The sequence below is a fragment of the Macrobrachium nipponense genome, chromosome 32 (genome assembly GCF_015104395.2).
Source record: "Macrobrachium nipponense isolate FS-2020 chromosome 32, ASM1510439v2, whole genome shotgun sequence".
NCBI classification, from domain to species: Eukaryota; Metazoa; Arthropoda; class Malacostraca; order Decapoda; family Palaemonidae; genus Macrobrachium; species Macrobrachium nipponense.
In genome coordinates this window covers 10,824,954-10,838,736 of record NC_061094.1, presented here as the reverse complement: position 1 = coordinate 10,838,736, position 13,783 = coordinate 10,824,954, and the positions used below count along the sequence as shown (strand labels likewise).

General features: G+C 42.5%; 1 protein-coding gene across 11 annotated transcripts in view; it reads left to right on the top strand.

The window, feature by feature from the left end:
- LOC135207210 (proton channel OtopLc-like) overlaps positions 1–13,783 on the top strand; it is a 771,996-nt gene that overhangs the window by 464,075 nt on the left and 294,138 nt on the right. Inside the window, exon 1 of one of the 11 annotated variants that reach the window (XM_064238823.1) lies at positions 307–1,912. The exons of the other annotated variants lie outside the window; for them this stretch is intronic. Coding sequence (XP_064094893.1) covers positions 1,255–1,912 — 658 coding nt within the window. The 5' untranslated portion in view covers positions 307–1,254. Of the gene's footprint in view, positions 1–306; positions 1,913–13,783 lie in introns of those variants that run through there. 11 annotated transcript variants of the gene reach the window in all.

The following is a 13,783-nucleotide window of genomic DNA, read 5'->3' as shown; positions in this document are numbered from 1 at the left end:
TGTGTGTGCCCTGTATGTGTGTGTGTGGGGGGGGGTTGGGTGGCCGAGAACGGTCTCCCCATCCATTGCGCAGAGGACTATATACTGTTGGTTTTCATAGGTTATAGTGTAGTATATACTGTCAAGTGCATATGCACGTGCGCACAGCGATTGTCATCGGAGGTGGCTGTGTGCATAGGTGACCGGGGGGGGGGGGGGGGTCGTTTTCCTTCCCCATCCCCCCTCCCAACCTGAGATGCAGAGGATTTCCCCTTTTGTTTATTATCTTTGTTTCCCCAAGTGTGGTGTGAAATGTATTAGATGGCGCGATGAAATATCGAAGGGTCAAGTTGTGGTGGTGAGGACGACGGTGTTAGCTCTCCCTTAAAAATATCGGCAGCAGCAGCAGCAGCACCAGCAGCGGCACCACCAGCATACAGCATTCCGAGACTACACCATCTTCCTCTTCTCTCTAGAACCCGTCGTTCGCTCGCTGTCGTCGTCTGCTGCCGCAGGAAATCGTCCGGAGGGCGCCGCCCTTACTGCTGCCCGTCGTCACCTGTGCCTCTTCAACCTGACGGACACGAACAGATACAGCTCGTGGGAGTGAAAGAGTCTCCCTCGCGTTCTCTCCCTCTCTCTCTCTCCTGACACACTCCCCTCCTCTTCTTCCTCCTCCTATTCCTCCTCCTCCTCGCATCTGCTGGAAGGGTAACACAGTCGGAGGAGGTGTGGCAGGTGAAGTGTGCGAAGTTCCTGGGTGTCTGCTGCTGCTGCTGGCGCTCTCTCTCTCTCTCTCTCTCTCTCTCTCTCTCTCTCTCTCTCTCTCTCTAGTGTGCTCGCTTTAAAACGGCTGAGATTCGGATCGCCCCAGCGAGAGAGCTGCTTCGTGATGGAGGCCAGTCTCAGGTACAGAAAGCACAACCCCTGCCGTAGCGGAGGAAGCTCCTCCTCCTACTCCTCTTCCTCCATCTCCTCCTCCTCTGCCAGCGATGGGGGACGTCGGTTGACCTAGTGAAGGCCCGTCGTAGGACGTGCGTCGGTCTGTCGGACGTAGTGATGTGATGCATAGTGACCGTTGGACCTGAGGATTGAAATCCTGCGTTTTCGGGAAACCCAATGGATGTGCGAGAGACGAGTGCAAGTGAAACAGGTTCTTTAGGAAACTAGAAAGGAAGAAAGAAAGAGAGAGAGAGACAGAGAGAAACTTCTTGACGTTCAGAAAAGTGTTTTCGTTTTCGTGCTACTGGACTCTCGAGTCCCTCTTCCGTCAGCATGAAAGGTGATAGTGGCATCTCGACCATTAGTGGCAATGTGGTCAAGGAGATGGTTCAGGAGGAGGCCGAAGCCGCCGCCTCCGCGGAGGCAGAGGCGACACCTGAGGCCTCTGGGGACACCACATCACCGCAGCCACGTTTCGGACTCCTGCGGAAGTTGTCCAAGTATGCCTCCCGAGTCGTGCCCATCATCACATCCAGTGAGAAGGAGCCCGTCAGGAGGCTGTCCAGCGCTTCGAACCCCGAAGGAGGTTACGGGGCGATGCAGTCGACCAACGACCTGCGGGTGAGTGCCCTTCCCGCAGAGGATGCCTTGTCCACCGGGGACAGGAGGCCCAGCAATATCCCGCTGTCCCAGGGCAACCGCAACTCCAGCTACGAGAAGGCCATCAGTAGCACCCACATGTTGGCCTTCGCCAGCACGATAGCCCGGCAAAGGAGGCAGTCGAAGTCCTCGCCCAGAAAGAAGTCAAACGTTTCGGACACGTCCAGGTCGTCCAATACATCCAACGACTCGAATAGTGTCACCCCTTCGTCGGCATCACCCACAGGAAGAACGCAGGCCGGGTTCTACCCCCACGCGCGTGTCCCACCTGTTGCTGCGCCCAGATTCTCCATCAGAACTTCGGATTCTCAGACCGAAGAGGATGATGAAGGTAAGTCAGTCAGGCAGGCCGCCCACCCGGGTGGGCGGCATACCACCCACCCCACCCACCCACCCACTGGTTTTGAAACTCTAGATTTTTTTTTTTTTTTTTTTTTTTTTTTTTTTTTTTTTTTTTTTTTTTTTTTTGCAAATGTCATCCGTTTCTTTGAGTGTAGTTTTTTCATTAATTGCCGAGATTGACTGGGTTTTTGAAAAAAAATCATCATGAAGTAGGTCTCATCTGCGATTTGTATTTGATAATGTAATGTTATTTTAGTTTGCTTTCATTTTAAGAACGATACACACAATCACAAATTTACTAATATATATATATATATATATATATATATATATATATATATATATATATATATATATATATGTGTGTGTGTGTGTTGGTGTGTTAAATGAACTTTATCACATCACCTTGATTCATATGTAAGCATTAAACTACAAATGTCCTTTAATATCCAATTCGCTTTACCATGGAAATACTACTTTTTCATATATGTTAACCGAAGGGTTTATATCAGTGTCTGTTCGCTGGTTCGATGCCACGGGACGACGAACTTATTATAAACTAAACAAATTCCCCTTCGGTTAACATATATGAAATTATATTATTTCCGAGGTATAGCGAATTGGATATTAAAGGAGATATGTAGCTTAATGTTTTCGTATATAGTATATATATATATATATATATATATATATATATATATATATATATTGCAGATAAAGTACATATTATTTAGTAGTTCTTAATAAAAGAGCTGAATTCCTGTTGTACTAGCCCCCTGACTCTCAGATGGTATTTGCTTACGAATTTGCAAGCTCTGTGGTGTCCTTTTCTGTCGCCAGTTGCAATTCACCAGAGTCGACCAACTGCCCGCTACCTTATTCAATGGTTAGGTCAACAAATACGTGTTAGGTCATGAGCGATGGGCCCATGGCAGTCTGTCCTTGGCCGAAACTTTGTGTTAACGTCCTCTTAATAGCTAGTCAGACATGCTTCTGATATGCCCCCCCACCCCCCCCCCCCCCACCCCCCACCCCCCTACACACATATTTATACATCCAGAAATATTATTTAGCAAATGAAGTTTTCATTCAAGAAAATTCGCTCTATAAGTTTCTATTTTCTTTATGTTGTTAGTCCAATCGTAAGTGATTAGTACTGCTTTTATGTTTTTCTGTTGCAGCCCCATTATATGCTGGACTGGATTGTTCGTTTTAAGGTCTATCCACGATTAGGAAAATGTAAAATTTAAGGGTGTAGGCTCGAAAAAATAAGTACCATACCATCTGTGGTTTGTTTCCCGCTTTCATTTGTAGTAGGCGAGTGTGGTGAAAATTGAATTGACTTCGTCTAGAATGTTGTGAGCTAGTTGGCTGAATAGTTACTGTTATTGAAAAAAATAAATACAACTCTATTCTTTGCATAGAATTCACTGGGAAATTGCAGATATAAACATTGTTTTATTAAGACGTAGCGATTTTTATGTTTTGCATCAATCAAGTTCTCATGACGGCGAATATTTATTTTGCCCTTCGCTCGTCGTATCAGAAAGCAACAAGTACCAGTCACGTAGTAACCATTATCGTCGAAAGGAAGAGGGAAATACCGACCACTCCATTCAACCGGTTGGATTCACAATCAATATTTCGCCCCTTTTCAGAGACAGCGTTATTTTGAAGTCAATTAGGTTAAAGCGGCAGTTTTCCTCTCTCTCTCTCTCTCTCTCTCTCTCTCTCTCTCTCTCTCTCTCTCTCTCTCTCTCTCTCTCTCCCCACTTTTTCAGAGACAATAGCGAATTTCGGCCTTGCCCCAGGAAACCGGAAGCGCATCATCGCCATTTTTTCACTCCCATTGAGGTGCATAGAATGGTTTCATGAGAGGAGGACGGTTGTTATAATTATTATTATACATTGTAGGCTTTGTGTGGCAGGGGAACCTGGACCTTACAGCATTATGCCGCATGGCTGGCTTTTCATAGTTTTACCAACATGTACAGAACCACACACAGAGTCATTTGCAGTATGCGTATTTTATTCCAGCGCAACTTAAAATAATTTTATATACTATTTTTTGGGGGGAAAAATTAGCGACATTTCTTTGAAGAAAAGTGATTCAAGGTGGTTCGTTTATTCTAATTATTCAGCCCAGGACATTGGACGAAATATTTTATTCATCCTTGTGGGTTGTTTGATGATATATTTATGTAAAAGAAAAGATTTATTTCGGTTCAAGATTAAGTTTTCATCGTACTGGGTGCCAGTTGAGTGGAATTTCGTTACCGTTCCCTTTTACGACCATTGTACGTGGGCGTCTAATAAGAATTTTTAGGCATTTGAACATTTCATGAGCAGTTTGAGTTATAAAGTCATTCCTCGTCACTGTATTGGCGATCTTGTCCACAACTTCCTTGCCTTTTTAATCATTTGTGTGTAAGATTTTCTTGACGTTTTGGTCGTTTACGTGAAAAAAAAAATAATAGCATTTAAACCTGAAACGAGCGTGGAACCTTCACGAACTAAATGGAGAATCTAGTGGTGGTAATATTCATTTCAACATCAAACAGGAGTCGAAGCACACAGCGCTTGTGTCCCCCTACGTTGCTTACCTCATGTAGAGGACTACAAGAGACAGACTTCCTTCTTAGAGCCTTCAGAAACAATAAGAGACTTCTGAAATGGAAGGCCTTAGTGTGTGTGTGTGTGTGTGTGTGCATGGGCTTGTATGCTGTGCTTATCCTACTCGGAACCTGTTTTATTTAGAAAGGAAGCAGCATCATACAGACTCGTGGAATGAGCTTGTGAAAGTATAAACGTACTCTCAAAAGAAGATCGAGGTTATGCAACCACTCTATAGAAAGAATGAATGCGCATTTAGTTTGACGTATTTATAGATAAATAGTCAAATAAGTAATGAACAAAGCCGACCGAGATGGCGCAGGTCACGGAAAATATCCAGGAAAGGGTAATAGTTCCTTGATGGGCGTTCGCTTAAACGTTTTAGTTTGAAAGGTGAGAGGTCTCATTGCTGTAATTATATGTTCCTAGACACTGTCGTGAGATCGAAAGGGGCTCTAAAAAATAATCTGTCCTTTATATAGTTCGTGTTATTGCTCTGATTAAAATGGACGATTATTTTCCTGTGCTTTATGGAACACACTTCGCTTACCTCCAGTTCACCCTACGTCGCACAGTGGTCCAGGATCACGAATTCGTGGCCAAAAATCAATTTCCACTGATTGCAGGATTAATTATGTTTTTCGGTATTTCATATTCAAGTGATGTTAATGCAACAAGAGGGGACGAAGTTGCAAGTTTAAGTGGGTCATAAACTGATGGAAAAATATTGAGGTATATATTTATATGCTTCATATTTTTTAATATGTGAAGAAATTTTACCTCAAGTTAGTAGGAATACCTTTAATGACATAACTACAATACATATATGGCGACAATATATTCTGAAACTGACAAAGCACATAGAAATTAATAGGTAAAGTTATTGCAGATTTTGAAAGGTATTCCCACTGTATCCACCAATGTATTTGCCATCTGGGCAATATTTAGTACATAAACTTTCATAATCAGCACAAAAATTTCTTGCGACCAGCTGCGACCACAAGGATTACAACATAAGAAAAGGACTCGTTTATCACCCGAAATCCTTTCCCTTCTTGAAGCATCACCCATTTTCATGAGTGATCCCACTACCGAACAGTCTGGAAATGGTGGTCGGGAAAGTGACAGTGATAATGATATTGCCAGTGACACTGACAGTAATGGTTGGTAACATGACTGATGATAGTGATTGTGATTTTGACTGTGATTGTGAAAGTAGTATGGGACACTAAAGCACTAGTTTTTATTTCTTTTAATTATACTTGTTAATTCCAGTCATAGTCAGAATAATATTAATCGTGCTCTCCTATTTCTTTATTTTTTTTTCATGAAATATCGTGCTCTTGTATTTCTTTATTTTTTTCATGAATTGTTATTGTATATATATAGTTTTAATATTTTTTATAATACTATAAAAATCCCTTTCTTATGACTAGTGTTATAATTTTCGTGATTTAAGAAGGTCTAATAGTACATACAAAAACTTTATGTAACGTTAGAATAAACTTTTTCTTTGTTTAATTCTGCATTTTATTAATTTGAATAGATGTTCAATACACTGGGTTCCAAGTTAGGATCGTTATCACCTTAGAGCTTTGTCCACGATTTGGCAATTCTGGACCACTGTGCGTCGTATGCTGACCTAGCCCTGAATGAGGGCGCTGAACTTAGCATATGAGCACTTGCTGCCTTTTTAGCTTGAAACCTCTTTAGGTGAAGGCTTGATTTATACTAAAAAATTGATGCTGCTGCTCTGCAGGAGCACCAGAAAACACTCGAAGTGGGTTGATAAGGCATTGAATTGGCTTGTCTCGGCGGCTCGAACCCTGGATACCTGGCAGATGACTGGGGGTAAAATCCAACTGGCATCGGCTGGTCAGGTAGGAACTGCGTACTATAAGGCACAGAAACTGGAAACTATATAGTGCTGTGGTTCTCAACCTGGTGGTAATTCTCCCCTTGGGGGAATTTCAGAGTTTCAGGGGGAAATTGTGACCACAGGTTGGGAGGCTCAAACTGGCCCTAGGACCACACACAACGCAGTGTGCATCGGACCGCACAACTGAGAGGTCACGCCGGGCTTTCTCTCTGCTAGCTCATGTGTTTCCATTAATATTTTGTTGCATATCATTTTGAATGCACCTTTTGAGGCAGACAATTTGGAAAGGGGGGGGGGTCGTAATTAACATTCTGGCATATAGTGAAAGGGTGCATGAGCCAAAGATAAGTTGATAACCAACGCGTGGTTGTATTTGCAGATAAATCCTCCGTGGATTCTGTCCCTTAAATGATGACCCCTGGCCTTGGCATATGGTGGTGCTAAGATTCTGGCCGTTTATAGAAATGACGGGATTCCAAATCCACGTATTACCATTTGTTTATTTTCGATTTTCAGTAGCCTCAACCAGCGGGAGATCTATCACCATCCTACCATTAGTAAAGGAGGCATTTCCTCATTTGGCAGGGGTCACAACTCCTGGAGGAAGGCGCTCTTTTCCTTGGGACACGGCGCACTAAGATTCCAGTTATATTTTTAGGAGGCATTTTTCATATTTCCAAAATTAAGTCTTCTGTAAAAATGTAAGTGTCTCCCGTCTTTCTCCGCTCCCTTTAGAAGCTGCTTCCTCTCTGTCCCTTATCATAATCGAGTGAGAACGTTTAACAACAGTTTTACTGTGCATTCCATGTCCTGTTTCCCACCTCTCAAAATAACCCCATCCTCGTTACTACAGGTACATTTTGGCCAACGTCACCTCCATCTGAAAGATTGTAATTTGTGTCGTTATCTCTAGAGTAAACTGGCGATAGTTTCCCCTCATATTCCCCGAAAATAATTCATCCCTGAATTTTATGGCCAGTGTCAGTTTGCCATAATCCAATATTATTCCCATTAATATGAAGAGGCAACTCGTCGCTTCACTTTTTATTTCTTGACTCTCGTATGTCCATCAGACCGGGGCTGGATAATAAAGTCTTTTGCTTACCCATCAAGGAAGCCCCTGCAGAGTAGAAGTGGCTCTGGCATCTATTTAGAATATTTAAAGGATTTGATGGACTGATTTAAATAATCTTTGTAAATCGTCTGCGGTGCTGGGTCACCAAAGGCCTAAGGGTTTTAATATTTCATGTTTAAAAAATCTCTCTCTCTCTCTCTCTCTCTCTCTCTCTCTCTCTCTCTCTCTCTCTCTCTCTCTCTCTCTCAGTAATTATTCCGCTCATACAGATACGTAAGTGTTTGATGACCCGAATTATAATACAGGATTGTTTGTGTAAGACAAACATGCTCGTGGCTGTATGACTTCCCATGGCTATACGCATGCGCATTTTAATTAGTGAATGTGTATGTGTGTGTATATATATATGTGTGTGTGTGTTTTTATAGCCATGAACTTTGCTGGCACCGTTTAAGCAGCATCTGATATGCACACACGCACAGTATATACGTGGGTAGATGACGACGGCGAATCAGAGCATCGGTTTAACAGTACGTCCCCTTTAATAATTCCCAGGTTACGTTTCCCTCTTTACCTTTCGTTCTTGTTTTATTATCATCGTTGGCCGCCACCGGTGGTGGTGGTGGTGGTCCTTGGTGAGGGCGATGCTTAGTAGTATGCCCCGGAGCAGTAAAGATTAAATTGCACTTGTATAGATTTTGGCATTGTATTGGTATCAGTTTAAAGGTTGCTTTATGTGTCTGTGTGTTACATACGGATATAGTATGTATGTATGTATGTATATGTATGTATGTATATATCACGGAATTAGGGTATTCAAGAATTCACTGTGAATTACTGCATCTTTAAATGTGTGAAAACGTAAATGAAGAAGAAGAAGAAGAAAAGAGAGAGAGAGAGAGAGAGAGAGAGAGAGAGAGAGAGAGAGAGAGAGAGAGAGAGAGAGAGAGACAGTGGAATATGCAAGGAGAGTGAGAAAGTAGAATTTGAAAGTGATTAGAATATGAAAGGAGAGAGAAGGAGAAATAGTAGAATATGCAAGGAGAGTAAGAAAGCAGAAAGAAGAGAATGAAGAGAGAGTGAGAAGAGAGAGAGGAGAGAGAGAGAGAGAGAGAGAAGAGAGAGTAGAATATGCAAAGAAAGTGTGAGTGGAGTAGAATTTCTGAGAAAGTAGAAAGTGTGCAGAATATGAAAGTAGAGAGAGAGAGAGAGAGAGAGAGAGAGAGAGAGAGAGAGAGAGAGAGAGTATTTGGTGTGATGTAGAGGAGGCAGTGATTTGGAGGGGCATAGACCAAAAAATTGTAATCTGAGCCTTCCAATTAGCGAGATGATGGTGAGAGGAGACGGAGGAGGAGGAGACGCCCTCCCTGTAATTGATTCTCCTAGTTGATGTGAGGGTGGAATGAAATGTCCCTAGAAGTTCGTCGAATGGAGAAAGGAGTGAGGTGCCTCTGAGTTGCCTAAAATGGTCACTCTCAAGAGGCCGTTTCATGGGAAACAGAATAAAGGTCTTCTCCCCGTAGGGTTTTGATGACGTCAGTGCACCTCACTTGGTGCACCTTGGGTATTACTGAAGGTTGTTTGACAGGGCTTGTTCCACTACGTGACTCAACCCTTTTGGGCGACGTGTCTATGTCTTTTACTGATGCTACGCCCCTCACAGGATGGGGGAAGGGGGTGTCCAATAAACTAGCCTTTCACGAGGCACAATTCCCAATTCAGTTCAGTTCGACCCCCTAACTTCACCTACCTTTTAGCTGCTTTGCTTTGCTTTCATTCTTGCTTGCTTTCCTCTTCTCTTCACTGTCTTAAGAACCGCTGAATGGCTGGAACTGCTCAGTGCTTGGCTTTATAGCCAAAATGTCATAAATCTCATGAGGGCCTATAATCCAATCTTTTGGCCACAGATCAGCTCAGATGTTTTCATTTAGCATCACCAGAATACGGTGAGAGCAGCCCTGCTTCGATTTGCGATGGATTTTTTCTTCTGTAAGAGACGTCATTCAGGTTATTCACTAATAAAACTAAGTAGGAGACAGTAACAAACTGCTGCTTGGGTCAAGCGATACGATACAACTGGAAGAGTGTCACGTGAATGGTTATATCTGATAATTTTTTTTCAAGAAATTGAATGATCTTTTGTGAAGATTTCAGTGATGGGCGTTCGAGATAATGGTGCAAATCTTTCTGTTTAGTGTACATTATAAACTGTAAATCCATGCGTGAAAGTGATAGAAAGAATGGAGAAAGGAGGGAATACTGAAAGTGTTAAAAAGAAAGGAGAAAAGAGGGAATACTAAAAGGGTGGCAAGTACTTGAATCTAACGGCTTCGACCGAATATAACGAAGTTTTACGAGGCACCCCTACGAGGTGCAGACATAGATGATATGGAATCAAATTAGGGAGATTGATACATCTACGTTTGGTCGTTTGTATCATCTTGAAATGGGAAAATTGTGCGTGAAAATTGCACCAGTAATTGAGAGAGAGAGAGAGAGAGAGAGAGAGAGAGAGAGAGAGAGAGAGAGAGAGAGAGAGCATTGAATATTTAAGTAATGAAAGTATTTTGGCTGTCAAGCAGCATGTACGTAATAATATTTTGTTGCTTCGAATTTCGAGCGGAATGAATTACCGAAAGGATATATGAGCTGTGTTCCTTCGAAGAAGGTTGTCCTGCGGTTGCCCTGTCATTCGTCTCGAGGGGCTGGATTGTTTCGAGTTTCAGAAGTCTCTCTGTCGTACCCTTTTCCCCATTTGGAGGGAGTGAAGTCAGCTGTACGCTATTCTGAGCTCCGTTTGCCGTCATGGCGTGAGTGTGTACCCTTGAAATAATGAGCGGTCAAAGTTTTTTTTTTTTCCAAAGTTTAGGGCATGTCCATGATGTCAAAACTAGGGAAGGCCATTTCCACCCTTGAAAATGCCCCCCAAAACACATATTTGTGGAAAAAGCTTTAGTGAGAAAAAAGAAGCAAACTTGAAAAATATCAAATTTGGTTAAAAAAAAAAAAGTTTTATTTTGGTTTAAATTGTGGTTTAGGCCAGGTATTTCCTGCTCTGATCTGTTGCTTCCTTTCGCATATTTGATGCGCAAGTTCCATGCATTGATGTGTTCTCACAGTAAAAATAGTAGCTAGGTAGGACTCAGATTTAAAATCGGTTTCAAATGGATTGTATGATATTCTCGTCGACTGCGAAACCTGATGCTTGTCGATACCATTCAGACGAAATGATTCATGTTGTCAAGAGCAGTGTTTTAGTGTCACCAATCAGAAGCCATCAGTCATCATCGTGAGATGGGCGTTTTTGCCGGATGCTGCCATAATAACCTCCCACTTCTGCATCGTCATGTATCAGAAAAGGCTCTTGATAAGTGGCCCGTTCCATCGGGTTGATGTTGGGATGAGAATGAGGTAAACTGCTTTGCTGTGCCTGTATTGCCTGCGAACAGTGTTCAGTAATCTTTTCCTGTTGGTGCCTCATATCCGATGTAAGTTGTGATGGAGATGTTCAAATCTCTTTCATCTGGCTTAGCAGGACTCTCCCCCCTTCATCCCACGTCTTCGAAGTCTAACACCCTTTCCTCCTCCTCCTCCTCCTCCGTGCCTCATCGTTGGTCAATTCAGCAAGCCTACGCCACCTGTTGAGGGGATTTAACCGATGTAGCTCACTGCCGCTGGTTGGTTTTGATGTATATACCGTTTTTTCCTCACTACTTTTTTAGCCATTTATTTGCTCTCTATATACCCATATCTTCTCTCTCTCTCTCTCTCTCTCTCTCTCTCTCTCTCTCTTTGTGTTGGGTGATTCGAGAATAATTTCATGCTTGGTTGAGTCTTTAGAAATATCACATTCGGCTCAGCAACGAAAGCTTACTAGATCAGTATACTTCTAATGCTAAACTTACCACCTCAGATATATAGGTTTGACAAGGAATCTGCCATATTTCATCTTTCGAATGACTCGAGGGGTAGTTTATTTTTGCCTTTCCACACTGACACTCGTCGCTCCAGCCTCATGGTGGCTCTCAGTTACCTTTATTTAACTACAATGTAGTTAACAGTGGCCCCCAACTTTACTTCCCCTTACCAACGCTCTCTCTCAAACTTTTAGAACTTCCGCAAACTTCTCCCAGGGGTCTCTTCGTTGTCACCAGCCAGCTTGTTATCATGCGCAAACTTCATCTCCTTGATATTAATGAGAGAGAAGAGAGAGAGAGAGAGAGAGAGAGAGAGAGAGAGAGAGAGAGAGATAGCCTGTATTGCTGTTGGTGCTTCTTTGGTCTTGACCTTTCTAGTGAGACGAGTTCCAGTAGCGTATATTTTCGAGTAAACACAAGTATAGGTATAACGGTGAGGACAAAGGGGGGCGAGGGCGGGAGAGGCCTGTAATGTTATCCCGCTTAATAAAAATCCATAAACATTTCATGGTCTATTGCAGCAGATCACCAGGACCACACCAACTTGTTGCAACAGCTGAGAAATTTTTTTTTTTCTCCAATATCGGCAATCATAAATTTGAGAACAAGGCGATTTCTATCTCAAATACATAATGGCAGTCCAATTTACGGCAATTGTTGTGAGGATGGATATCTCCCTATCGAGAGAGAGAGAGAGAGAGAGAGAGAGAGAGAGAGAAGAGAGAGAGGGCGGGGGGGGGGGGGGGGGGGTGGGGGGGGGGGGGGGGGGGGGGGGGGGGGGGGGGTGGGGGGTGGGGGGGGGTGGGGGGGGGGGGGGGGGGGGGGGGGGGGGTGGGGGGGGGGGGGGGGGGGGGGGTGGCGCTGGGCAAAGCGCTGCCGAAGACTCGGAGTGGGTAGCTATTGTTTGAGCAAAGGGTTTGTGTTGACACGTGGATGTCACAAGAAAGGGGGGTGTTATTGTCAGCGTATCCATTGTTTGTGTCTTTATTTATTTATTTTTTAGTTTTTTCGTCGTAAATGGAATTTTGTCATAGCTGTTATCCTTATTTCTACTAAGGGAATAGAAGAAGACTGTTCTGCCGAAAGGGGATGTCTTTGTTCATTATTTTTAATATATAAGGGATCAGAATTGACTTGCTGCGGGCACAATTGCAGTTTCAACAGGCAAAGTCGTTTAGAAAGTAAGCTCTTCGTATCAAATGCTACAGGATTAATGTATAGTAACAAACGCGTAGAGAATACAGATATTTAAATTCAGTTTATAGAAGAATCAGATGGTTGAGGCACTGATGGGTAAGATTGTGGACTTTGAGTTAAAATATAAAAGCAATTGCATAGAGATTCTCCCTTTATTCCCATTTAGCTAAGGGAAAAAAAACAGGGATCCTTTTTATGGGTAGTAAAGAAAGCCTGAGAGACATTCCTTCATTGTCCGAATAGCTTACTGTCCCTTTGTGTGTATGTTCCCAGTCGCCCCCCGCCCCTAGCCACTTTATATTTTAGACGAGATTGCTCTAAATGGTGTTTTGTTTGAACATGATACTTTCACCACAGTGCTTCAGACAGCATTTATATTCTGTCGAGGTGCCAAGTTGTCCCACTAACAATTGCGAAGGCCTCTTCTTCCTTTCGCTGTCGAATATTCTTGTTGTCTGTTTCAGTCATTCTGTCAGTTTTAACGATTCTTCTGCATTACTGTCGTGTAGTTGCTTGTGTGTGTATACTTTTATTTAGGTGTTATCGATCCCGTCATTTAGTGTTTATCAGATCCCCTTAATTTGCTTATTTCTGCTCATAAATATTTGGTTCTGCGTAAGCTTCCCATGTACGTACATGTGGGTTTTGTTTGGTGCGAATAGTAATGATGATTATGCTAAGCCTTTGTGTATAACATAATTTATGTAAATTTGCATAGTTTGTAAATGTGTATATATATATATATATATAATATATATTATATATATATATATATATATATATATATATATTATATATATATATATATATATATATTATATATATATATTTACTATGTAAACGATTCTTAACTCTCTCTCTCTCTCTCTCTCTCTCTCTCTCTGTTTGTACATCACATATATATACACTCGTTCTCTCTCTCCGTAGAGAGAGAGAGAGAGAGAGATGAGATAGCGAGAGAGAGAATATGGAATATGTGATGTACAAACACAGAGAAAGGGAGGAGGAGAGGAGGAGAGAGAGGAGAGAGAGAGAGAGAGAGAGAGAGAGAGAGAGAGAGAGGCACAGTTAAGAATCGTTTAAATCCTTGTTGAGAGTAGCGCGAGGGCCTTTTACAACTCGAGACTCGTAGTACAGCAGCAACAGAAACATCAATAAAGAAAAAACTCAGAGAGAGAG